General features: G+C 41.6%; 1 protein-coding gene across 4 annotated transcripts in view; it reads left to right on the top strand.

The window, feature by feature from the left end:
* Window positions 1-2,543: 2,543 nt before the first annotated feature.
* The window catches only part of mrtfbb (myocardin related transcription factor Bb), a 30,170-nt gene continuing 4,789 nt past the window's right edge, over window positions 2,544-27,924 (top strand). For 2 of the 4 annotated variants that reach the window (XM_088329965.1, XM_088329975.1), the window contains exons 1-9: window positions 2,544-2,724; window positions 16,356-16,411; window positions 16,502-16,577; window positions 16,648-16,809; window positions 17,924-18,081; window positions 18,274-18,360; window positions 20,662-20,924; window positions 22,548-22,641; window positions 25,677-26,141. In XM_088329965.1, coding sequence (XP_088186091.1) covers window positions 2,628-2,724; window positions 16,356-16,411; window positions 16,502-16,577; window positions 16,648-16,809; window positions 17,924-18,081; window positions 18,274-18,360; window positions 20,662-20,924; window positions 22,548-22,641; window positions 25,677-26,141 — 1,458 coding nt within the window. In that variant the 5' untranslated portion in view covers window positions 2,544-2,627. Of the gene's footprint in view, window positions 2,725-15,818; window positions 15,903-16,355; window positions 16,412-16,501; window positions 16,578-16,647; window positions 16,810-17,923; window positions 18,082-18,273; window positions 18,361-20,661; window positions 20,925-22,547; window positions 22,642-25,676; window positions 26,142-27,924 lie in introns of those variants that run through there. The other 2 variants (XM_088329992.1, XM_088329984.1) reach the window with 2 other exon arrangements.

Raw genomic sequence — 27,924 nt, forward strand, 5'->3', positions numbered from 1 at the left:
GTCAGGATACTTTCTATGGTGCCCCTGTAGAATGTGATGAGGGAGGGTGGGGGCAGGTGGGCTCTCCTCATCCTCCGCAGGAAGTACAGGCGCTGCTGTGCCCTCTTAACCAGTGATGCAGTGTTCACATACACATACGTAAAACATTTAATGTTTTCACTTTTTGAGGACAGCTCAAATGACGCACCCTACCTTTAACTCATTCAGTGCCATAAGATATAAATATATTTTCAGGAGCATTGTTTCTGAGTGCCAAAATGTATTGTTAGGAAATAAATATATTATAAATGTTCTGTTTACCAAATAGTTATCTGAATCCATTAACCAAACGTAACCTTCATTCACCTAACAATGCTTGCTCTTTTCTTTTTGTGAAAAGACGGACAAGAGACCGGCATTTCCACACGGGGGCAGATTTAATTTCCTAAACAAATTAACTAAGTGAACTCCATCGATTTAGCCGAATTAGTGTCGCTCGAGTCTCCGTCGAGCTTTCTCTCTTGTTTGTCCCTCTCGTTTTTCTCCGATCTTCTGAAGTTCTTCTCTCGACTCACGTCTTTTTGCCCGCTGGTGTGCATGCTCCTCCCCTGGGCGGGCCAGAGACTCCCCACGGGGGCTCCAGCTTGTCTCCTCGATGTCTGAACCCCGAGTTTTCCTGCGTCATGAAGGCCCCTCTTGCGTCGGGAAGCGCTGATTATCATATCAGCCCTCTCAGCGCTTCGTCCCAGTTCCTGCTGTTTTCTGTAAACATCATCCTCCATTAGGTCGCAATGACCTGCCCCACAGCTCAGCCAGTGAATATCTTTTGCATTTAAATGTAGTTTGTATTTGATCGTACCAAATCCCTTATAGTCAAATGTATAAAATCCTTCAGTATGAAAAAGGATTTTGTTGTATTACTTTTTAAAAACTATTATAAAGGGTTCGGCGCAGCTCATCAGTAAGTATGGGAATGATTTCAGTATGAAAAGTCACCATTAGATAGCGGGAAAGGCTTTTAACAGACCTTTGTCCACAAATTGAGGGAGCCCCGACTTCCTAGTCTTCTTGTATCCAGTGTTTATGCAAGTAGGTTGTGAAGAATTGCATGAGAGTAGCGACTATATGGAGAAGTACAGACAGAGTGTTTTTTTTTTCTTTTTAAAAAAGACGAAGAAGTGCCTCTTGCAGAGAGGGATGACGTTTCATTCAAGGCCACAGGAATGGGGCGCAATGGTGATGCAAATTGTGTGATCACGTCACTGGAAACATCGTGCGCTGATACGTTCTTGCTAAGTTCATGCATACGTTCAGTGTTCAGTGCAACAAAATGTTACTTTTCAAGAAAAGTGTTATCGAGTTTATGAAAAGCATTGTTTAGATATTGGAAGTATCACAAATACAAAAAAAGCACAGAAGTAAAAGTACTGCTTTAAATACACCCTTTCACAAAAAGCCATTTTTCTCTGAAACAAGTATTTTCCAGAAACTTAGCAATAATCAGCTGTTGTTTTATAAACAATGGTAAAAGCTAGAAACATACTTGTTATACTTGATATGTCCTATGCTTGAATAGCTACAGAACTATATTTTTGTAGGCCTTCAAAAATGAGCAAAAACTGGCCCAGGCTCATCCCATTTGATAGAAATCTTTGGCATAGAATGAGCTATATGCAATAAACTGAACTGGACTGCCAACACAGAAGCTCTATGCAGGAAAGGTCAAAGCCGACTTTACTTCCTCAGAAGGCTGGCGTCCTTCAACATCTACAAAAAGCTCCTACAAATGTTCTATGAGACTGTTGTGGCAAGCGCCCTCTTCTATGCGGCAGCGTGTTGGGGAGGCAGCGTCAAGAAGAAGGGTGCCTCTCGTAGTAATAAACTGGTGAGGAAAGCGGGCTCTGTTGTGGGCACAGAGCTGGACAGCCTGACAACAGTAGCTGAGAGACGGGCACTGAAAAAGCTGCGGTCAATCATGGACAATTCATCACATCCACTACACAGCATCATCTCCAGACAGAAGGGCAGTTTCAGCAACAGACTGCTGTCACTGTCTTGTACTACGGACAGACTGAGGAGATTATTTCTTCCTTATGCCATGAGGCTCTTTAACTCCACCCGGGGAGTAAAAGCCCACATTAAACCACACCCCCACATTGCATATTACCCTATTTTTATTACAGTGTGTATTTTATGTAGCACTATTTAAATACTCAATATCAACACGTTACATTGGGTATTTATGGATTATATTCCTTTTACTTTATTACGGTTTTATTTTCAACACAAGGATACTGCTGGAAGTGAGAATTTCTCTACAGGGATGAATAAAGTATCTTTCCATCTATCTATCTATCTATCTTAAACTTGCAGAATAGAATACATAAGAAAAATCACAAATCTGTCTGTCTCGTCCTTGTTATTCGAGACCGTGTCATGGTAATGTGATCGGTCTCGTAAAGCAGTCTTGAGAGGGTTAACGTGAGCAGCGCTGTTCCCTCCTACTGATCTTAACACACATGCTTTGTGAACACACACTTTCTCGTTTGAACCAAAGAGGAGGGAGGGCTCGTCGCCAGGCTTGGCTGTCGTCCCTGTGCTCAGAGCCAGTCTTGTCCCTCGGCCGCTACTGCAGCAGCAATCGCTCCATGGGACTCCAGAGCTGCACCCACAACACAGCACCCTCCATGATGGCCTGCCTCCATGTGGAGACCCCCTCCATCTGCACGGGCAAATTTAAATCAGGTACAGTGCTTTCTCTTCTTACCAGCTTAAGTTGTTCCAGGTGCTCAAACTGCTCCTGTAACAAACACATTTTCCCGATTTGAAATAATAAAAACGATTTGGTCAGCTCCTACCCCCCAAAAAGCATACGAGTGAATCCTAAATTGCAATGAAACACATCTACCTGATCGCTAAAAACACATTGTTATGATAATTAAACGTAAAAAATACAGTAATTAGAAACATAAGTTTATATTAAAGAAATATGTTTATAAGAGTTTATTACGAGCAATGTAACAAATGTGTGCCTGTGCTGCAGATGAAGGCCTGAGGGCTGTTGCAAGGAAGCGTCACGGACAACGCAGGATATGTTTACTCAGTACTTCATACGTTCTTTGGATTGTTTTACATTGTATACACATACCTGTCAACCTCCACGGCTCCATGCCCTTACAAACTGTCATATTTTCCCTCACAAAATACAAAATAATCTTACACCATATTTTTTTTTTCAAACGTGTTTATGTAGTTTAAAATGTTATATTGTACATGTGTGGTTAAAAAATGAAGTAGCTTGGATGTTCACTGTAGAAGGAAAAAAATACATGCAAATATATTCAAGTGGAATAATACATTTTCTTATTCAAATTATAAATTCATTTTCTGCATTAAATTATTGTTGGTAATATACTGATTAAAGGGAGAACCACAAACCTGTCTTTTTTCATTTTATCCCTTTATACTACCTTTTTTTAACTTCTTTATACAACACAATAATTCGTAATACAATGCATCAAAGCAAGTGAGCCGTCTGAGAGCCGGCTCTCTTTAATGAGTTGAGCCGAAAATGACGGTTCTCTAAAAAGAGACGGACTTCCTTTCACCACATAACTACCTCATAAAATCTGAGGCGGCAGACGGATGCGCACAGTAGCATCAAACCGCTCGCTTCATTTGCAACGGAAAAAAAAAACCATACCGAGATAGAGGCTTCCGCGGCGAACTCGTTTGACTTGATTGATTTGCCGTTTCGTGATAGTCGGTGTATACCGGATGGTACCCATAATTGACAAATTTGTATTTTTCCGTACAGATTTTCTTGCACATCGTACACGTCCTAAAATGCATAATAAACGTACTTTGTACGGCAAAAACGTACAGGTTGACAGGTATGTATATATATTGTATAAATATTTTAATACATGCACTTAGAAAAAAAAGACCCCTCTCATTTTGCCTATTTTGTCTCTAATTGTTTCTGTCGCTGGTACCAGAAGACAATGTTATCGTAGATTGCTAATATTACCTCAGTGTACTACGTATTCTGTATTGCTAAGTAGGTGCCGCGTTGTTTTTGTAAGGTTTATTATTGCTTAATAAGAAGGATTTGCAATCATTAATAAGGGGACCCATTGGCAGAGGTTGACAGGTATGAGATGGAGGGACTGTTGATAGTATGTAAGCACTTAAGGTATACTTGAAATTAAAGTATCTTGAAAATAATTTACAGCATCATTCTTTGTCGTTTTTTTCGTCCGTAGTAGTTTGCATGTGCAAAATGGAAGGGCTGCTGCTGGCAGAAAGCAGTAAAAGCAGTGACCTTGACCGACCTCTAGTGGTAACCTCTGGGATTGCTCATGAAATGGATTTTCCCTAATATAGTAAATTGGATTTCCTTTAAAAAAAGGTGTATACTAAAATTATTGTGTTTACAGGTGGTAGTATAAAGAGACACTACTCTATTTGCTGTCGGTTTCCCGAATGAAGTTTAGCTGTTAAGCAAGTACTTTGCATTGCCTCGTGGCCGATGTCACTGTGACTGTTGAGTCTGAGGAAAAGGCATATACAATATGCATGTGCCTTATGTCAGCACGGGAACTGAGTGATTAGCGCGTCTGCAGCACAGTTCTGAGGTCATGGGGTCAAACCTTCCCGTGTGGAGTTTGCATGTTCTCCTCCTGCTCGCGTGGGTTTCCTCCCACATTCCAAAAACATGCATGTCAGTTTAATCGGTGTTAATGAGCGAGTGAGTTTTATCTTTCTGTGTGCCCTGCGACCGGCTGGCAATCACTTCAGGGTGTCCCCTGCCCACTGCCTGAGGACAGTTGGGATGGGCTCCAGCACCCCCGCGACCCTACTGAGGATAAGCGGTGCAGATAATGGATGGATGAATGTGCCTTATGTCCAACTTCTGTGATACTCAATAATGCTAATGATAAAAACTGATGTTTTGTTTTGGCCTAGTGTTTTATTTTGCTCCTAAACTTTAAGTATGTGGGAAGGTAATCCTTGTGTTGGAATCTTATTGGCACTCAATTGACCTATGGCTAACCCCCTGCCCCCAACATTCTGCGAGGAGCGCTATCGCAAGTGTCAGAATAGGGACACTTTGCAGAAGGCAATTGAAGCTTTTTAGCCTCAGAATGATCACATATCATCTCAAAGCCACCAAAGGGGCCAGGCCAGAGTCATGCATTGGAGAGCTATGTTAATGATTCCATTGTTGAGAAGGTCGATGAAAAACATCAGCTTTAGGCAAAAATGTACAGGTCATAATGATAAACATCTCGTCATCACTGTATTTATTTTTATGGGATCAGCGTTGTTCACCATCAACATGACTTGTAAAATGAGCTTTGTTATTGCTAATAGCAAGCAGTAGCCTAGCTACATTGTTTTCTGCTAAAGCAGAGTTTAATGGTATGCTGCGATTTTGTATCCGTCCATATAGACTGACAAGATCGATGTCATTGATCCAACACATCCTCGGGATTAAATTCATAAGGAACCTGATTACTGCTCCATTCCAATTATGTGGACCAGAAGCAAATCTTAGCTCCAAAGGTTAACGTCACTACGACTTGAGCCCTGTGAACAACAACTAACAAGCGCGTATGATTACCAATGTACAAAAACTAGCAATAACAGGGCACTGAACTCTTGTAAACTCTGTAACATGATGTACAATTTAGGAGGAAGCTAACGTTAGCTAATGTCAGCCTAACGTTAGCGATGTTAACTGTATAAATAACTTTATAGCTCTCCCGAGCAAAGTGACGATATGTTGTCTAAAATACTATGTTGACTTACCTTAGAACAAGTGTAGACATCCTTATTAACGTAATCCACGTTGAGTTGGTGCTGTGGCCGATTCGTTTTAAATGTGGCTTTGGGAAGGATTAAAAAATGTACCCCGTAGCCCAGCCTCTCAGGATACTTCTTATCAGATTTTAATCTACCCCATGCACACCTTTTGATCATTTAAAGTTTGAAACGTAAGAAAAAAAAGCACAAGCGAAAATTGGTGAACTGCAATGCGTTAAATCAGGGGTCGGGAACCTTTTGAACCCAAAGAGCCATAAAAGCAAAACATGTTTTAAAAATAAATTGAGAGAGCCACATCATATATTTTCAGACAAAATTGAAAAAACTGCCAAACAAAACACTCATGTCATCAGACAAAAGCTAATTATAAATAATCAAATGTATGCAATGATAATAATGCCAACTCCTGTGTCCCAAATCAATGTAAATTTGCCATTTACAATTAATCTTCCACCTTCAGTTAAGAGTGTTGAGGCAATTTTTTTCCATGAAATATGTCCTTAATAACGGTTTCAAAACAATGTGTATGCAAAGTTCTTTTGTAAAAATGTCACAAATTACTGCAAACGGTAAGCATATCGTCACATTCACTTTCGGTGTAGACTGCACTGAGCGAGAGAGAGAGAGAGAGAGAAGGAAGTGCCTTGCGCTGTGTGCAGGGATCCGCCCACCTCTACTGCTCACCCAATCAAAGTCGTTTGCCAGCGTTTTTATTTATCAGTTTAAATGGTTTCTTATCAAACTTCTGCAACAAGTTGCTTAGGCTTTATATGGACCAAAATCGGGATGAAACGCCACAAAGAGATGTGCAATAGTTATATTTTATTTGTGAGCCATACGTACTCATGAAAGGAGCCATGTATGGCTCCCGAGCCATAGGTTCCCCTTTCTGGTATAACATTAAGGAGCATGAGTATTTTGGGATGTTGTGTATGGAGAGCTAACTATTTTTGGGTGCAAAAGTGCGAGGCAAAGGTTCAAACCGCTATAGCACCGCGCTGCCGAAATGACATCAAATTGTTCCGAAACGTTCCGCAATTTTGGAGCCAAACAAAACAGCTTAACATCAGATTAACGTCTCGCTCGCTGTTGACGCGTACGAAAGTGCGTCGGAGTTGCCCGCTGCCGCAAGTTTTCTTTGCGATAATGCAAAGTGACTGGATGTGACGTCAGCGTCTCCATCTTTGCTTAAATCCAAGCAACTCTAAAGTCGTCTTGTGATATTCATAACCGATAGAGTCAACATAAATCAGGGGGTCAAACTTGGGGGGGCCAAGTGGTAGAAAGAAAACTCTCATTGGGCCTGGACTAGCAGTTCTGGAAAAAAAGAAAAAAAAAGAAAGAATGAAAGAGAGGGGGGAGAAGGGGGGCGGCAGTAGCTCAGGAGGTAGAGCGCTCGTCTTGGGATCAAGGGATCCCAGTTCGAATCCCGGCTCGTCCGTGTTACATGTTGAAGTGTCCTTGGGTAAGATACTGAACCCCTAATACCCCCAATTAGCAGGTTAGCGCCTTACATGGCTGCAAGGCCGCTATTGGGAAATGTGGAGCACATTGTAAAGCGCTTTGAGACTTGAAAAGCGCTATATAAATGCAAATCATTTCATTTCATTTCAAGAAAAGAGAGAGAGAGGAGGGGGGAAGGAGAGAGAGTGGGAGTGAGGGATTGAAAGCGAGGGGGAAAGGGAAAGAGAGAAAAACAGAGAGAGAGGAGAGAAAGAGAGAGATGGAGATAGAAAGGGCAAGAGAGAGAGAGAGAGAGAGAGATGGAGATATAATGGGGAAGAGAGATACGGAGAGGAAAGGAGAGAGGGCGAGAGAGGGAAAGGAAATAGAGAAAAAGGGAGGAAGAAAGACAGGAAAATTGGAAACAGCAAAAGAGAGAGAGACAAAGGTGGGAGAAGGAGAGAACTAGAGAGAGAGAGAGAGAGAGAGAGAGAGTAAATGGTAAATGAGAGAAATTGAGAAAGAGGGATATATAAAGATACAGAGAGAGAGAGAGAGAGAGAGAGAGAGAGAGAGAGAGAGAGAGAGAGAGAGAAAAGGAAAGACCAACAGAAGGAGAAAGAAACATAGAAGACATAGAAACAAGTTCAGTTACAGTTGCTCTGTGAGCAGCAGCCGGCTCGGGAGACATCAAGAGGACATAGTTAAAATCGCAACTCGTTTTTCTCTTGTGCTTCTCTTAGCATTGTCTTGCAGCCCTGATTCATTTCATTGGCAGGCCTGATCCAGCCTGCGGGCCGCACATTTGACACCCCTGACATAAATCATTGCTATGGCCTTTCTCAAGTGAATCTGTCTTTGTGTTGGTAATGTCGCACCCGGGGCCAACTATTTGTTCTCTTTCAAATAAGAATCAAACGGGAGCTTTGGTGCGGGGCGACGCGACCGGGAGATTAGTGAGCAAACTCTGGTTATGCTCCGAGTCGGCTGACATAATAGCGAGGTTAGCCAGGGTTCAGCACAAACTGTCAGGAGCACCCAGGGGTGCTCGGCAGGTACCTTCATTATGTTTTATTGCTGGAGCAGGGTTCAGGAACGTTTTTGCCTCAAAAATGAGAGCAAAATATTTTTATGTTTTTTTGGAAAGCCACTGCCTATACAGTTCTCCCCCGGTTAGCGCGGTTAATGCGGACCGGGGTAAACTTACCCCGAGGTTATGTCCGTACCCACTGAGACTAACAAAATAACCTATTGATCTACACATAATAACACAGAACACAAAATTGCAGTTGAATGAATGCTCTCTATTCTACAAAAGTAGAACAAAGTTGAAGTTATTCTCCTTTCAGAGTTAGAAAGCGATTTTGAGAAAGGCTGGCTAGCTGCAAGCTACTATTGGGTAACCTCGGACTGAGCCTGGTCTCAACGATGATTAAAATACAACATTATATCAAATGTAGAGGTTACCTTTGAGTTGTAGCTCCAGGTCATCCCTCTCGTGGGTGATGGATCTGGCGCTGGTGAGATAAAGGCTCGGCAGGGGTGGCTTGAGAGTGTCATTAGCCTAGCCAAAGCATTAATCCAGACCTGCAGCCTCGCAATTACGTATTGCCTCTACCGACACCGCTTCAGTCTCTTCCTGAACTCGATAACCATCCATGGAGCACCCTCTGGTGATCAGTATATCTTTGCCTTTTGACTTTTGACTTTCCTCAGGGTCGGATTCAAATTCATTTTCAATATAACGAGCCACTGTAGCTACTAGCTGTTATTGTGCTTTGCCGTTTGTTTTGGGTGGCGGACACATTGACTTGTACGCCTGCTCTGCTGTTTGACTGATAGCATACACCAACCTATCACAGTCACGCACACAGACAGTCCTCCATAATCTGCCCCTGTGATAGCATTTGCTGCGTGCTGTCTGCTGCAGAACACAATGCACGATACCTTGATATCAATGACAATAAAAATATGCAATTCAATATCCGCGAACCAGTGAACCAGCGATAACTGAAGCGCGAAGTAGCAATGGGTCACCATATTTACCTTCAGCTATGTGACAGTAATAAAACTGCCCACCCAAAGAAATTGCCCTGGGTGCTTGGCTGGTGTTTACAGTAGGTTCTGTGCGTTTTCATCTTAAAGTGTCTTGCCAGTGAACATACATTGTATAATGAGCTTTTATATATATATATATATATATATGTGGTCTGTTGGTGGTCTGTGATTATAAACTGTTAGAACTCTGCCCCATATAGTCTGGACAGAACAGTTCAAATACAGGCTTGCCTTGGCTCTGCATATACTAAAATTGCAATGATACAGTGTAGATTAACATGATTGAATTTAATCTGTGAGCCAGATGTTCACATGAAAAGAGCCATATCTGGCTAGCGAGCCCTACGTTCCTGGCCCCTGGCCCCTGGCCCCGGCTCTTTCCAAGTTTGCTTGTCTCCTGTCTCAATAATTCTCTTTGATCAGTTTTGATTAGTGGACCACTCTTTGCACTCTTCTCAAGTGGATTGGTCGGATAATCCTCCAAATAAGAGCGGGTTCCCCCTGCCCGAAGTACACCCAACATGTCACGGTTCCCAGGCCTTTTTCTCACAGCTGCCCGTTTATTTTTGCCTGCTCGAGTCACAGGGGCCTGTTCAGCGCATTTCCCGAGAGAGATGTGCAGGTCTGCCTATGTGTGAGTGTGTGTTTAGCCTAAGATTGTGTGCGTGAGTGTATTGCTTGTGAAGAGGGACGCTTGACTTCCTGTAAAGCGCACTTGAAAGTTGCACAGCACAATGACATCATCCGTGGCATTCTGAATGATCCTACGTTTGTGATGCATGAGTTAGAGAACATGATTCACTTATATTTGGCTTTTGAAATAGTCTGGAGTCATGATTATTTTTGCGGTTGTTTGTATTTGAAAAAGCGGCAGACACAAAAATTTGGCAGGCGTTTTTAAGGAGAGGAAAGCGGTAGTCTCACACGTAAAGAGGTAGTTTTGGCGAGTATGCGTTCATATTCCACAAACCAGATTATTCAAAATGTCATGTTTGACAAGTCTGGGCCTTTTTATTTGGGGAGTTTTTGTCTATATGGGTCTTTCTAATCATTTGACTTGTTTGCTGTTCTATTAAGTGCTCCAGTGCTGGGTTTTTTTTTGGTGCAACTTTTTGCTAGCTTGAAGGCTATCTGTCATTTTAAAGGGTTGAACATTGGGCCAGAAACCACACAGCAGCAGTAGGTCCTTAGGAATGTAGCGCGGCACTTTAAGTGAGACAGAGGCAGAGAGACAAAGGTTAGGGTTAGGTATTATTCAGGTTAGGGTTAGGGGTTAGGTTAGTGGGTTTGAGAGTGAGAGGGTTAGAGGGATATCGTAAGGATTAGGGTTAAAGGGTCAGAAATAGGGTCAGGGTTTGGAGGTTGGGGTTGGAGTTAGAGGGTTAAGGGTTAAGGTTTTAGGGTTAGAGTTAGCGGGTTTTTGGGTTATTGAGATAGGGTAAGGGTTTAGGGTTTAAGGTTAGGGTTAGGGTCAAGATATTAGACATAGACAGGAAGGAGAATTTGAAATTGAGATTGCAAGAATCTAGTACAGTGTGTGTTGTGATGAAGCAACTTTTGTTTATTTATTGAACCACTGTCTCTTGTGTCCAAAACTACTCACTGCCTCAAAACGCAGCAAGAGAGAAGCGAGGCCCGACCCGAACATAATGATTGACATTTAGGTGGCTGGGTCAGCCATGGACTTTTGCTCAAGATCTTACCTGAAGGACCACAAAGTTGGCCATTCAAGCCATTGCCATATCTAATGCTAACAATAGGCCACTGTGCTGCCATATTGAGATGCACCTTACTAAATATCCCCGTCAAATAAGTGGAGTTCTATTAACAGTGTACCTGATGTCCCGATACTTTTGTGTTCTCATTTCCTGACAACTCCATTTTAAAGCAACAGTTGACTAACTTGTGGAGCAGACATGACTCACGTCGCTATCGATGGTGTCCTGTCTGACTGCAGCTTTACACATTAACAACCTTTTAGTGTCCTTTGAATTCAATTCCACTCACTGTTATCTTTGGCTAGCGTATGTCTCTGCGTCGTCACCACTCCAGTCCCACGTGTGGTTTCTCCCCCACTTCCCGTATGCCTGGATACAGGAAGTGAATTCAAAGTCTAACCTCTAGTGTTTATTACAAAACATTACAGTGTGCAAAAAAAACTCTGCGGGTGTTGTCAGCGTGACGCCCAAGCTCGTTGCCGTGACGGCTTTTGAGTTCAAGTTGTTCATCTTTTCGATTCTCGCTGCAGCACAGACAGAGTAGAGAGCAGCTTGTGACACAAAGGAACATCATAATAAGCTCGTCAGGTCAGGTGAGGAATTTAGAACTCAAAAAAACCCGAGTTGAGTTGGTATGTGCAAAGAGTAGCAACCGAGAGCAGTCCTGGATTTTGTAAACATTTGATGTAGAAAGCTTGACTCGAAACCTTGGTTGCGTTCAAACGTGAATGCAAGACATTGGGAAACGTAGTGAACGAATGCAAGCTCAAAACCTTCAGCTGAGTAACCTGGACTGATCGGATGTAAGACGTCAGCTAGGGCAGGTAACAAATGTAGATAAATAAAACCTTATAGTGAGAAAAGAGAGGATACGAGAACAAAGGAGCTGTTAAGAACATTAGCAGAGTAGTCAGGGTCGGGGCATCCAAAAGTAGCACAATACTCTGAAAGTAACTATGTAGTTACAAAATACAGTATATACTCGCATCAGAAGCGACTCCCTAAAACCAACTATGTCCTACGTCTGGGGGGCCAGTCACGGCCCATGATCAAACTTTTACTGGCCCTTGTCCACTGTCATAAAATGAATAACATGTGTTCGCCACAAATGTTGACCGCAGCATAAAATAACTTTGTACCAAAAAAAAAACAGAGTTTCACCAGATGATGGCAGTAGTCTTTTGGTTTTCTGTGCGAATATTAGCTGACACCATTTTCGATGTGGCAACTGTAAAAAAAATAAAATAAAAAAATAAATAAAAGGAAAGTTGACTGTGAGGCCGGTTGCTTTCAAGACAAGTAGAATTTTTTTCACTGAAATTTAAAACAACTGCGTCTCCTTAATTTGCAAAGAGAATGTGGCTGTTTCTAAAGAATATACAAGATGCATTGTAAGACGAAGAATGCTGACTACAAAAAGCTAAGTGTAAACAAACGCTGTGAAAATTTGAAGCCACCGAAAGCTGTTTTTACGGCATAGCAGTGCTTTTTACGAGACCCTGCGAGTCAAATGAAAACGCTACAAAGGTGAGCTACGAGGTTGCGACGCTGATCGCCACGCACTGCAAACCTTTCATAGAGGGTAAATTTATTAAAGGCTGTTCAAAGAATCCCAGGACAAAAACTCAGCCCTCAGAGATTCTCAGCTGACCAAATCTGGCCCACTTTCTGAAAAGTTTAGACACCCCTGCCCTAAAACTGCTTAAAAATAGCCACATAATAAAAAAAAATAGAAGACTACCCTATACTACCCTGTGGAAGCACTGAAGCTTCATATTTCTTGTATAATCATAAGAACTTGGAAACAAACTCTTTGCCAAGACATCCCATATCCATTAATAGAATAGAATAGAATAGATTGTCGAGAGGGGTTGTTCAAACCTCACATTGTTTGTTTGCTGTTATTAGTGTCAATAAATTTGTTCAAACCAAAAAAATCTTTTATTAAAATATTTTTTTAATATTTTCTACATTTGTTAATTTAGGTTTCGGTATTTTAAATAAACAAAAATCATCCAAATTATCTGATATGTTGAATACCAGATTTTACCAGGTTAATTGAAGGAAGTAAGGTTAAATAGTCAACCACTAGAGCTAAGGACATTATGTATAATTTGCCTCCTCATGGTAAATTAAAAAAAAACGCCATTCGCTAAAAATACATTGATATGAATAATAATAAAATATACATTAACTATCATATGAATGTACATTTACGGGATAATACTCATAGTTCAACAAATTAGTATTTACTTTACATGACATGAGGTTCACTTAGAGGGAAGTGACATGATTGGCTGCCATCTTACTGCTAAGGGTACCCCCAAAAGCCAAAAACCTTGTTAAAAGCTGGGCAAAAAATGGAGAGAAAAATGGTGCGGTTTAGTCACTTCGATTCCCTTTATGTTGTATTCTTCCTTGTGCTCCATAGCACTCGTTTTCAGTTGCACTAAATAATACAGCGACATCTAGCGGTCAAATATCTCACGGTGTCACTTTAAAGTTCGACATCCTGATCTTCCTTCCGAGTTGTTGTGTCAAGTCACATAGAGCAAGGTTGTGTGAAATTTTTAGCATCGGAATGCATACGTTCCAAAAATAAGATGTCATTCTTGCTCTTTGACTTGTTTTGACACTTTTGCGCACACGCATTTGAAAACAACTCAGAACAGTCATAAACAGTGAAAACTCTAATTTTAGTTTACAACCAGTGAGGTCTCTGAGAGATTCATGCTGATAAAAATGGTTTTATTTGTTATCATCTCTGCGGAGAAGTACAATTCCCCCTGAGTTTGAGCCCTTCCCTTGCTCCACATACCCTCATGAGTCACAGTCTGGCCCTCGCACGGGGTGGGGGCACTCTTCTTTGGCGTAAAACAAAACCTCCCCCATGATCAGCCTCCGGTAGAGCGCCAAACCATTTTCTTGGTGCGGGAGTTATACGACTTTTTTGATTTTCCTCCTGTAGGAATGATATCAAACAGTGTTGCTCGTGGTAGAAAGAGCACACGGTCACATTTTGCATACTTGGAGAGAACTTTGTGTGTTTTCAACTTTATTGTCTAAATGCAAATGCCCAAAATACAGCACAGATGAAACTTCAAAGATGTCATGATGACTGATTAGTTTCACCTGTGCCTGCTCGTTTGGCGCCAGCCGCTGCGGGCTACCTGATTGGTTCCCCATCCATTTTAAGCTCAGTCCTTTCATTCGCCTGTTGTCAATCCGTCAGCGTACCTCTGTTTCTACAAGGCAAGCACTTTGACCCTTACTCCCGTCTGTCCCGCTTCTTGCACACGTTTTTCCACCCGTCCGTTCCCGATTTCCCGTATGTCTCCGGCTACGACCTGTTTTATGTCCCCGACCACGTTTGCTCTCCCGTACCGGCTTGCGACCCGTTTTTGATCCTGACCGCATTTTTGCTCTCCTGTCCCGGCTATCGACCTGTTTTTCCCGTCTTCTGTACCGCCATCTTTCGCTCCAGAAGGTCCACTTCCGCATTCGGAACACGATCCGATTTTGTGAGCGCCGTGCTTCCGGCGTCCAGCGAGCACCGGATCGCGGGCGCTGCCTTTCCTCTTTCTCCCAATAAACCTGTGGTTAATGTTACACATCTGGGTCCTGATTCCGTTCTGGTCCTAACAAAACAGATAAGGCACAATACATATAACAAATAGCAAAGGTATAAAAAAGAAAGAAATATGCCTATAAGAATAATGTAAATAAGGTTTCAAATAAAAATAGCCGGGGCAGCACGGCGGCGGGCGCAGTGGTTAGCGCGTGTGCGGCACAGTTCTAAGGCCTTGGGAACCTCCTGTGTGGGTTCAAATCCAGCTACCGGACTTCCTGTGCTGAGTTTGTATGTCCTCCCCGTGCATGTGTGGGTTTCCTCTGGGCACTCCGGTTTCCTCCCACATTCCAAAGACATGCATTTCAGGTGGATTGGCCGGTCCAAATTGTCCCTAGGTGTGAATGTGCGAGCGAGTTGTCTGTCCCTGTGTGCCCTGCCATTGGCTGGCAACCAGTTCAGGGTGTCCCCTGTCCACTGCCTGATGATTGCTGGGATGGGCTCCAGCACCCCCGCGACTCTACTGAGGATAAGCGGTGCAGCTAATGAGATGAGATGAGATAAAAATAGCCGTCATATAAATAGAGCAGTTTTGCATTGATGAAGGCAGAGGGGTGCAAAAGAGGCAGGGAAGGGAGAGTCCTGAAAGCCTGATCAAAGAAGATGTCCTTGAGCCTTCTGGTTCTGAAATGTGCATGATGTATTAGTGGTTAACTGAGCCTATTTTAACTAAACTTCTAATAATTACAAGCTTGTAATAACATAGCATAAAAATGATATGATTTCATTTCAAAGGTAGCTCTCAGCTTCGAAGAGATTGGTGACCCCTGTAGTGTTTATCTCTGGTTGTCATTATTACAGATTCAGAGCACCTGCGACTGCTTAATGGGCGCCAACAGCCTGGACAGCTGATTGTTTGATTCACTCTTTTTAAACCCGGCGGACGCCGTCAGATCGTTACGCGAACTATTGCCACCAGCTCAGTAAGCCCTTACGTCCGTTGCCAACCTGTTTCCCGACCTGACTTCTGCCTGCCTGTTACCTGATCTGTTTTGCCCCGTTACCTGCCTGCCTCCTGTTGCCGACTTTGTTTCTGAACTTGACAGCGCCTTTGCTCTCCAGTCCCGGCCAGCGTCTTGTAATTCCCGCCAATCTTCGATCCTCCTCACTAGACACGGAAGTGCCACTTCCGCATCGCCCGCTCCTCTTGTCCGTCAACCATCGGATCGTGGAAGCAAGCCCTGCTCTCCCTCTTTATTAATAAAAACTGAGAAAACGAGCGCAATTGGGTCCTGTGTCCGTTTCTGGTCCGTGACACTGGTGTATTTTCACGAGTGTTTTTGCACAAATGTTTTGTCTGCTTTACCACCAGCGCTTTAGCTCGATAGTTTAATAACAAGTATTTTATGTTTTGTCTACAGTGTTCCATCATTAGAGAATCGCAGGATTTTCTAACACCTTTTACGAATCCTAGTGTTTTATCAATAGTGATTTAATAATGCACCATTGATTAAACACTTACTGATCACAATCACTAGTAAACCCAATTAACTTGGGTGAATAGTGCATTTGTATTTACATTCCAAATTGTTGATGATATGATTTAAGAAGTGTGCTCTATCTGTGAGTGTCGATTTTATTTTGACCCTCGCACTGAAATCCATCGCTCACATTACAAAAAATAAAACATCCTATTTCATGGATTCCCCCTTAAACATCCCTTGGATGATAAATTATTTTAAAGAAGACATCTCTTACAGCTCTGAACACTCCTGCGGCCTTCCACAAGCGAATACGCAGTCTGGACCGAGCAAGGGTAAAACATGAAACTAAATCCGTCTAACCAACCTAGTGGGTCATCTGATCAATATTCTGCTGCTTTTGTTGATTCTTTTTGCCTTGTCAGACAGAGAACTTGTTGAAGCGAAAGCTTTGCCGCAGACACGCTCGCTCCGAGATGGTCCACATGCACATCATACAAGGTCCTTCAAGCGTCTTCTCTAGTTTCCTGCATAAGGCAGGATAACTGACACCAACTTCCTCACCCAAAAGGTGAGGGAGACGATGCTTCCTTGCAGGCCGCGCAGTTGAAGCTGAAAAGGGCCCGGCTGGCTGACGATCTCAACCCAAAGATTGCTCAAAGCCCCGGGTCCAAAGAGTTAGTCCAGAAGAACATTGTGCTCGTGGACAGCATCACCAACAAGCACCAAGACGGTAAAAGCTCATTTTCACACATTGACATGAATGCAGTGTGAAAGGCAGGCCCCAAAGAGACATTGTGTATTATTAAGCGCTTTCTAGTGGCAAAAAAAAAACCTTTATTCATTGAAAAAAAAAAAGCTAACAATATTCATTTGTAAAATATGTAAAATACATGAACTATCATACAAACTTAACTTTTTTTTTTAAATACTAGTTAATCAAGAAATTTAGATTTCTTTTACATAACATGAGTCTCACTTAGAGGGAGCTGACAAAAAAGAAGAGAAACAGTGAGGTGAAGTTTGGTCTCTTTGAGTTTCCGTAGTTTGTTTTTTCTTGTGCTTTCTAGCACTCGTTTTTGGCTGCACTACACAATACAGCAACAGCCATTTTTCAACTATTACACAATGTCCATTTTATGGTTATAAAGCACTGTCTCTTTAAACGTCTAGACTTTGTTTTAAGTATATATAATCTGTTCATAGAAGCAAGTGCTGATTGTGAATGAAACCCTAAAGGTGCAGTACAGAATGTGCTATTGTTTTACTCGCTAAAGACATTCTCTGGCTTTTGTCATCATTGCAGTCTCTGTCATACTCCTCATGTCGTACGTGCAAGTACGTGAATTTCTTAGATGCGCTCGAAAAAAACTTCGCTTTTCATCTTTTTGGTGGTTGGCATTTGAACTATAATTGAAACAGGCCTTTTCTTACTTTCACCAATTTCATGCTACACTAACACATGAAAACAAAAACCACGTATGGATGAGCGTTCCCTCCGACCCCAATTCCTTCGAACTTATGTATTATGCCCTGAACAGCTTTACTAAAATGAATACAAAAGCCGATAGGTATAAGGGAAAATAAGGTAGAAGAACTCTTTGAACTGAGTTGGGTATTGTTTGCACATACTTAATAGAGAAACTATTTTTTAATGACGCCTCAAACAATGCACACGTTTATCAAAGGGCTATATGAATAAACATGACATGACTTAACTTTCATTTCTTATATTGAATATCGTATTGCTTTGAAAAGCAAACAGAACACATTTTCACATATGAGAAGGCAACCAAAGAAAAGCAGAGTAAATACTAATGTGTCTTCAAGAAAATGTTTTCTTACAGCTGTTGATTCGGACCCGAGCGAGACGAGAGATGTGTATACCTTTAACGAGGACAATAGAGACGCTTCATCGACATGGACGACATGTCCGAACACCGAACCTGTCTCGGCGATTTCGCCCGATGCCACCTCGCCATCATGTTTCGGCCTCTCCATAGTTGTGAGTCTCCATGACGATGCGGTCAATGCCTTCCATTGACGAGGCATCCGTCTCATCGTGGAAGTTGTGTTATCAATGTCCCTGATGAACCCAGATTTAGACACTGCTTTTCATTTTACCTTGAAAATAACAAAAAATCCATTTAACACTTTTTGCATCCCATCCTAAAGCTGATTCCTTTTGTGGACTCAGGATCCCCCACCATTGAACTCCTCAACTGATTCATCCGGCACAAGAATGCATTCTTCAGCTTCACCTCCGCCGGTCTTGCACCCAAAGGTCGGCCTCTTTTTTTTTTTATGCTTAACATTAAAGGGACAGTGGGTATTATTTGAATAACTGTTTAGTGCAACTGAAAAAAAATGCTGAAATGCACAAAGAAGAATACAAGGGACCACATTTTTCTTTTGTTTTCCTCTTTTGTTAGGGTTTTGTTTTTTGGGGACAATCATGTCACCCCCTTCTAGGGGGGGGGCTCATATTATGTAAATCTATATTTCTGGACCTTCGAATATTTAAAAATAAATGCACGTTAGGATGAAAGTTCATGTATTTTTTTCCTATCATTTAAAGCAATATTGTCTTTTTCTTTAACATTTTTTTACATAAATAACATTGTAACAAAGTAGTTAAAATGCCTGTCCAACACTTTCAATGTTGTACGTGAAAATCCCAAATCTGTTCATAAGTTATTGAATTTGTAATTTCCTTTCAAGCTTCCATGAAAAAGAAAATAGTATAAAAAATAAATTACAAATCTAAAGACTTTGGATGAATGCTAAAATGACATTTGATTTTGTTTTTCATAAAGGGCCCCCCAGTTGTTTTTTGTTTTAGTTTAGTTTTTTGGCTCATTTTGAGGGAGATTGGCCACATATTGAAGAACGGCAAGAATATTTTTCAATATGTTTAAAAAAACAGTGCCCCGCCCCCGAGAACATTTTGTCATATTGCCACATGTTAGGCTTCATTTTATAAGAACCAACAAAAGGTGAGACACAATCTTGAGGTCATACCAAAAAAACGGAGAAGTAAATGTTGCAAAAATATTGCCTTCAAGATCACTGTGCAAGCAATAATATGAAAATGAAGAGAGCATAAAACCACTGCAAACCTTGCCATTCTTCTAAATATTCAACCCAAACAAGGGGACACCTAATCAGAGAATCAACCAAAAGGTTTATGATCACATTGGATGGATCACATGCAGGCAGGCATACATAGCTGAGGTGGTACAATCCGTGCATAAGACAACTATTAGTCATACTCTGCATGTATCTATCCTTCATGGAAGAGTAGCAAAAAAGGCCCTTTCTGAAAGAATACCATAATAAGTCCTGTTTGGAGTTTTCAGGAAGCCACACAGGGGACACTAATTCCATGTGGAACAAGGTGCTCTTGTTAGAAGAGACCAAAATTGAACCTTTTGGGCTGAATGCAAAGTGTTACGTTTGGTATAAGGGTATCACTGCACATCACTCTGAAAACCCCATTCTCACTGTCAAACATGATGTTGGCAGCATCATGCTTTGGGTTTGCTTGTGTTCAGCACAGACTGGGAAGATCGTCAGAGTTGATGGAAATAGGGATGGAGCCAAATACTGGGTGATCCTGGAGGAAAATACCTTGGAGTCTGCAAGAGACCTTAGATAGAGGTGCAGGTTCACCTTCCAAGAGAACAACGACCCAAAACATGAAGTAACATCGATAATGGAATGGTGTAAAACCAACAATATAAAGGTGTTGGAATGGCCAAGGCAAAGTCTAGACCTCAATCCTATAGGGCGTTTGTGGAAAGATCTGAAGAATGCTATGCACAAACAATCACCATTAAACCTTGAGAAACTAGAACTGTTTTTAAAGAATGAGAAAATAATCCTGTTTCAGGATGTGCAAAAAGACTTGTTAGTGTTTTTGCAGCACAATGTAAAATGTTGAATACATTTGGTTTCTTTTCATGATTGTGTCTCACATGTTGTTGATTCTTGGGAAATATTTGTTGTATTTTTATCTGAGTTTGAACTGAAGCCTGAAATATGCCAACATGTCAAAAAGGGGGTGGGTTTATTTAATACTTTTCCAAAGCACTGTACTCTTGAGTCACATAAGTGCCCAAGGTCATAGTTTTAGTATGTGCTGATGGAATGTGTCCCCAACAATATTGAGCAATCATCTTTTTGTCCATAGCAATCTTATGTGATCACTTTAAAAATGTGCCACTGATGCCAAGACCAAACCTACACCCTTGATTTTAACCATAGAAAAAAATACCCTAGAAACTGCAATGACAGTAAACCAATCATGGCATACCAAAACACGCTGTATAGATATTTGGACGTGTACCATGACACGCCTACTAAAAGGTGTCCCGTCTCCCAAGTAGGGCGGATAGAACCTTTGCCCTTTGGCGTTGACATGCATTGGATGCGGATTTTTCAACCACACGTTCGTGATTGTCTTCCTGCAGGTGTTAAAACAATAAGGGGTCACGTTTCCATTTCCTCTTTTTCCAACCATTTCATGAAATGTCTGCTCTCACATCGGCCGTTCCGTGTGTATGTGTTTGCACGTGCGTGTTAGACTCCACAGCGCAGCTCGCCAAAGCCGGCAGTCGAGAAAAGCCGCGGCAAAAAGGGCCGAGAGGCCAAGCCTCGGATACGCAAGCTCAAGTATCATCAATACATTCCTCCGGATCGGCACAAACACGAGCTCAAGCCGTCGCCGGCGACCGCAGCCCAGCACGTGGACGCCGCTTATGTGGGCCTCCTTCAGCAGCAGCAACACTTCCTGCAGCTGCAGTTACTCGGCCAGCAGCACTTTGGCCACCAGCAGGTGGCGCTCAAGTACGGATGTGCTTTTTCTCTGCTTATCCCTATTCTAGTGACCGCCACAGCAAAAGCGTTAGGAGTTGGATGAAAGGGCAGGGGTCCCCAACATTGCGCCCCCTCAGAACAACTGAGGAACTATTCTGCAATAGCTCAACTGTGCCGGGTCCTCGTTATTTTCTAGCAGAATGATTTTTAGCGGTTGACTGAGTCTGTTTAACTCTACCTCCATTAATTGACCTTTTATTAACACGGTAACAACATATAATTCGCATGACAAGTCGTTATTTTAGAAATGCATATCAAACTGGTAACCCTTTGCACCAATCAGTAGCAAAAAATAGCTCTCAGCTTGAAAAAGGTTGGAGACCCCTGTGTTAGGGGATATAATTTAGGGTAGGGGTCGCCAACCTTTTTTAATCTGAGAGCTACCTTCTGTTACTGATTGGCTACCAGTTTAATGTGCATTTTGAAAATTACATATTACATACTACATTGTTACTGTTATTGCTATGTTTTTACCAGGTTGTAATTGTTAGAGGTGAAATAGGCCCAGAAATCAGTTTTCCTAGAAAATCACAATGACCCATGATATATTTTTAGAATCAGTCCGCAGGCTATTCAGTCTTACGGGGCACTTGGTGCCTGCGGGCATCACTTTGGAGACCCCAGACCTCACCTTAACTCCTAATCAGAGGGTTAAGGGGTTGAGGCTTTGGGGGGATAAGGGGTCAGTGTTAAGGGTCGGGGTTAGGGTTTAGGGTTATTGTTTGTGGTTCAGGAGGTTAGTGTTAAGGCTAGGGCTTGTTGATAGAGGGTTAGGCAAAGTGATATTAGAGGTGTAGAGTGTTAGGATTAAAAGGTTAGAATAGAATAGGGTTAGAGGATTAGGTTTAGGGGTGTTAGGGGCTAAGGTTAGACGGCTTTAGGAGTAAGTGGTAGTGGTGGAGGTTAGGGTTTAGAGATATCGTTTAGGGTTAGGGGGTTAGTGTTGAGGTTACGGGTTAGGGGTTGTTGTTCGAGTGTTATGGTTAGGGATAGGAGGTCCGGGTTAACGCATTGGGGTAAAAGGGCGTTAGAGGGTAAAGGTTAGAGCTGTAGGGGTTAGGGTTAGGGAGTTAGGGTTAGGGGGTTAGGGTTTCAATGATTACATAGTTAGAGTCGGGGGGGTCAAGGGTTAGCGGTTAGGGTCAGGATTTTGGTTAGGGTTAGGGGGTGCTAGGGGTTATGGTTAGAGTAAAAATTCAACCAGCACATGGTCCAGAAAACTGCTCATGTTTATTGTTTTTCCATATTTGATGCAACCATCATCTAAGAAGTGGATCAGAATACAAAACAATATAAATGGTCTTTATTCTCATCAACATGGTAAATATAATATGCAACGAGATTAGACATGGCTCTCCAGGGTAAACATGTCATAAATACGTTAAAGAGAACAATAAGATGAGAAAAACCATCAGAATAAATATGCAAAATGATTTACAGCATAGCTTATTCATTAGTTGCTGCTTGACAATTTGGGCCTAGATATTTTGTGTAAACAACTGCATTGCATTTAAATCAAATTACCTTTTGCTTCTACCACCAAGAGAGTAAAAGTTGAAGACCCTATCTATCGTTTTATTCTTGTTCCAACAGCTCAACTGGTGACTTCCAAACCGGCTGTTCTGCCAAACTTCTGAGCCAAAACTTGAAGCCGGGTCACTTACCAACCAATGTGGACGAGATGAAGGTGATGCATTATTTTTGAATATAAAAAGGAAAAACCTGGAAATCATTGTGAATTTAAATTCATCTCATGAAAAGATCCACATGTTAACTTACCTGTTGTGTTATCTTGTTTTCTCACTGACCTGTTCACCAAACTCACTCGTCAAAAGATTTTTTCACAGCTGCTCATTCCGCGCCCAAATACAATACTGTTTTGTGATTGGTCCGAACCAATGAAAAAATCAGTGTAGAAAATCATTGGGTTAAGGACAGGATGGATTCTTTGGCGTTTATAAGAAAGTATTTGGGTTAAATGAGAAGAGGGGTGAACACTTGCTCCATTGGCGGACCATTTTACTCATTTAAGGTGTTGTCATTTTACTATATTTTGAATGCGTACTTTTCTATTAATATGGAAAAAATACAAAAAGTATTTATTTATTATTATATTTATTTGAGTTTTTTTTGCTGGGGCAATATGACAAAAAACAAATAAAAATGAGCAAAATCGTTTGATTATTCAAATTATTTCTTCTTTTTTTATTTTTTAAAAAATCTTGCTAAAACAAAGTGAGCAAAACTCTCGGCCATATCAAACAATTTTTCTCATTTTAAGAATTACTTTGTTTAGATTACTATGAAAGAAAATTGGAGAGAGCACAATTATCTTCCAATACTCATATACTTTAAACATTTTGAATAAATCAAAAATGTATTGGTTTGCTAGAGTTTTTGCATATTTTTTTTATCTACATCACAATTTCATAATGTAGAGAGCTGTGAATGAATTCAAAGGGAGTATTGTATGAAGGTGTGGTGGTACCAACAGTGATGTATGCCTAGGAGATATGGGGTTTGACAGTTAATGAGCATAATAGGTTAAATGTCTTCAAAATGAGATGGTGGCATAGTATGTGTGGAGTGACATTACAAGATTAAGCAACTAGGAAGTAAGGAGATGAAATGGTGTGGTCAGAGAGCTTGCTGAGAAAGTTAATGAAATTGTTCTGAGATCGATTGGACACATGGGGAAGAATGGATAAAGGCCGTTTGACTAAAAGAGTATGTAGTACAGAAGTGGTGGGAAATCACGTAGCCAAGTCAAGTCACATTTATTTGTCTAGACCTTAATCACAAAAATGTCACAAAGGACTGCACAGGATTACAATGACACCATCGCCTGATCTTACCCCGAACATGCGGGCAAGGAAAAACTCAAAACCTCAGCGTACAATTTTTTTAAAAGTTTGGTATTAAGTGAATAACAAAATCACATCGGATATTTGAATGAAACCGAGTGACTTGCTTTCGAAAAATAAGTCACATTCAAGCCGATATGGTTTTGATGACATTCATTGTACATTTTTACGGGTATATTCGTTTGAGAGTGGGTAGTGAAGTGAATGGGTTGTTTCCAGTCAGAGAGGGTTTGAGGCAAGGGTGTGTCATGTCATTTATATATGGATGGAGTAGTACGTGTAAGAGCAGGGAGTGCAAGTATAGTGTGTGAGTGTTGGTTGCATGTAAGCCAGCTGTTGTTTGCTGATGACACTGCTTTGGTGGCTGACTCTACAGCAGGACTAAGTGCTTTGGGAGTAGAGTTTGATAGAGTGTGTAAGAGAAGGAAGCTTAAGGTGGATGGAGAAAATAATAGGGTAATGAGGTGCTTGAGAGGTCGTGAGGTAGGTCGTAGATGGTTTTAGATATTCGGGTTCTTATGTGGAAGCAGGTGGTGGTTTGGAGGAAGATGTGAAGAAGAGGGTGGGCAAAGGGTGCAAGGCAATAGGTGTGCTGAACGGATTGTTCCAATCTAGAGATCCGCAAATGGATGCAAAGCTAAGATTGTATTGAGGTGTGGTGTATGGTGTGGGGTGTCTTTTAAATGAGGCGTTTATGCAGTATAAGTGGAGTGACACGACTTGATAAGTTAAGGAATGAGGAAGTAAGGAGAAATGGTGTCGTGAGGGATCTTGCTGAGAGGGTTGATGAAAATGTTCTAAGATTGTTTGGACATATGGAAAGAATGGATGAAGGGCATTTGACTAATAGTGTATGTATTGCAGAAGTGGTGGGAAATTGAATGAGAAGAAGGCCCAAATATGTCTGGAGTGATAGGGTAAAACATGCTCTGGATGTGAAGTTTATTATTTTAGTGGATGCAAGACTGTGTGCCAGGGATAGATGCGAGTGGCGAAGGATAGTTAAGAATGACTCATATAATGCGGAAGGGTTACACCAGTGTATGCTGTCGGGCCTCTCTGCTGATGAAGAGCTGCATGCACAGCAACTCACCCATTGGTGTGCTGCGGGCTTAATGTTCAGTGTCAGGTTGGGAAGAGCGAAAGGGAATGAATGTTTCGTGCATGTTAGTGTGTCCTTGACTCTGGCCACCTCCCACAAGGCCGATAGGCTTCGGCATATTGACCGATTGATTAATAATTCCTCATGGAGGTCGAATGTGTACTATCCAATAATTTTAAATTGTAATGATACAATCTCTTATTTGGAAACAAAGGCCCAATCTCAAATGAACATTGTGTACCATCTCATGTTTCCTACTGGTTATGAACTTAATTCTTAAAAAAAAAAAACAAGATTGATTTGAATAAAACGCAAAATATATAAACTATCATTTAAAATGTTTTTTTTAAATACTCCTTGGTTGAGAAATGTATATTCATTTTACATAACATGAGGCTCACCTAGATGGGGTTGACCTTTTGTCCGCCATCTTGCTGCAACAGGTACTGCCAAAAAAACACAAACATTGTAACAGGCTGGGCAAAAGAAACAAAAAGGAAGGAATTACAGTTTGCTCACTTTTAGTCCCCGTAGTTTGTGTTCTTTCTAAGATCTGTAGCATTTTTGGTTTTGCTGCACATTGCGGCAACATTGATCAAATGTTACAGTGTCCCTGTCAGCAATTATGAACTACTCAGTAAAACACACACACACACAGATTCAGTATTTCACCAGCTTGTGGGCTCTCATGCTAAAAACTCCAAACTGTATCTTGTGTTGGATTACTTAATTGTAATTCTGTGTGTGTACATCCAGGTAGCCGAGCTGAAAATGGAACTCAAATTGCGCTCTCTGCCCGTTTCTGGAACTAAGATGGATCTGATTGAGCGGCTGAAGTTACATCACGAAGATGTTGTCACCGCGGAAACAAATCTTCCTGAAAACACCGCTCCTTCCCCGAAGGTTGAAACCGAGGGAAACGGCGGGGCCGGGGCCCCTCCACTGGATGAAAGCGACCTGCGTCTCCACGAGAAGGAGCGTCAGATTGAGGAGCTGAAGAAGAAACTAGAGCATGAGCAAAAGCTGGTGGAGGAGCTCAAGCTACAGCTGGAGGGGGAGAAGAGGAGCCAGCAGTTAGTTGAGTCCGGGTGCATAGATGTCAAGCATGTGGGGAATGCCTATGGGGACACTCATGGTTGCCCCTCCAGTACTGCTGCTGCTGCAACGCTCCAGACGCAGGTGCCACTGCCAAAAAAAGGTGACTCGACGACACTGGGCAAGGTGAGAAAAATGGAAGAATTTCCATGTTGATGTTATCTATTGAGTTTGGGATTTGTGTCATCTTTTACTGGCTGGCATCCAATCCAGTTGCATTTTGGGTACATTTCCATCGACAAAAAATGTCTCATTGACAAATTGGCATTTTTACTGATAACATGTCCAGTCTGTTTGTCTGTCTATTTATGTAATATATAATATATCAGGCCCGCCCCGAGACTGGGAGGTTGTGGTTCAAGCCTCGGCCGAGTCATACCTGAGACTTAAACATTGCTACTTGTTGCCTCCCTGCGTGGCGTTCAGCATTAGGGGTTGGAATTGGGGGGTTCGGTCACCTAATGACTCCCAACACATCAGTTGGGTTGAGCGAGGGGGCTGGGAATCCCCTCCTCTGAATCAATCTCCCAAAAAGAGTCAGAAATGACTCTAGCCACCTCCCACTTGGGGGATATGGCTGTGGTATATATATATATGTATATATATATATATATAATATATTAGGAATTCGCAATAATTATTGGGTTGATTGTTTTTGGGATGGTGTTAGCCAGATAAGATATTGAACCCTCAAGCTCCCAGGCCTCTGGTTTAGTACCTTAGCGTCAGGATGATACAGATACCAAAACAAAAGTAGATAGATAGATAGATAGATAGATAGATAGATAGATAGATAGATAGATAGATAGATAGATAGATAGATAGATAGATAGATAGATAGATAGATAGATAGATAGATAGATAGATAGATAGATAGATAGATAGATAGATAGATAGATAGATAGATAGATAGATAGATGGATACATACTACTTTATTCATCCCCGCATGGAAATTCACACTTCTAGCAGTATCTTTGTGTTGAAAATAAAACAATAACAAAGTAAAAGGAATATAATACATAAATAGCCAATGTAACGTGTTGATATAGATTATTTAGATAGTGCTACATAAGATAGATAGATAGATAGATAGATAGATAGATAGATAGATAGATACTTTATTCATCCCCTAAGGGAAATTCACATTTCCAGCAGCATCCCTGAGCTGAGAACAGTACAATAATAAAGCCAAAAGAATACAATATACAAATACCCAGTGTGACGTGCAAATGCCCACTGTAGCGTGTTATATAGAGTAACTAAATAGTGCTACACAGAATACATATTGCAGTAAGTTTCGGTAATATCCAATGTAGGTGGTAAAAATAGGGTAATATGCAATGTGGGGTGTGGTTTAATGTGGGCTTTTACTCCCCTGGGTGGAGTTAAAGAGCTTCATGGCATGAGGAAGAAATAATCTCCTCAGTCTGTCCGTGGAACAAGACTGTGACAGCAGTCTGTCGCTGAAGCTGCTCTTCTGTCTGGAGGGGTGTAGTGGATGTGATGAATTGTCCATGATTGACCACAGCTTTTTCAGTGCCCGTCTCTCAGCTACTGTTGTCAGGCTGTCCAGCTCTGTGCCCACAACAGAGCCCGCTTTCCTCACCAGTTTATTACTACGAGAGGCATCCTTCTTCTTGGCGCTGCCTCCCCAACACGCTGCTGCATAGAGGAGGGCGCTTGCCACAACAGTCTCATAGAACATTTGTAGGAGCTTTTTGCAGATGTTGAAGGACGCCAGCTTTCTGAGGAAGTAAAGTCGGCTTTAACCTTTCCTGCATAGAACTTTTGTGTTGGCAGTCCAGTCCAGTTTATTGCCCAGTAATGACCAACCATCCCCAAAGTATCACCAAAAACATCACCATTAACCAAAGCGAACTCAAGCTGGTCACAAAATCTAAATATCTT

This window comes from Urocampus carinirostris, chromosome 1, assembly GCF_059441175.1.
Source record: "Urocampus carinirostris isolate Australia breed hairy pipefish chromosome 1, RoL_Ucar_1.0, whole genome shotgun sequence".
In the NCBI taxonomy this organism is placed as follows: domain Eukaryota; kingdom Metazoa; phylum Chordata; class Actinopteri; order Syngnathiformes; family Syngnathidae; genus Urocampus; species Urocampus carinirostris.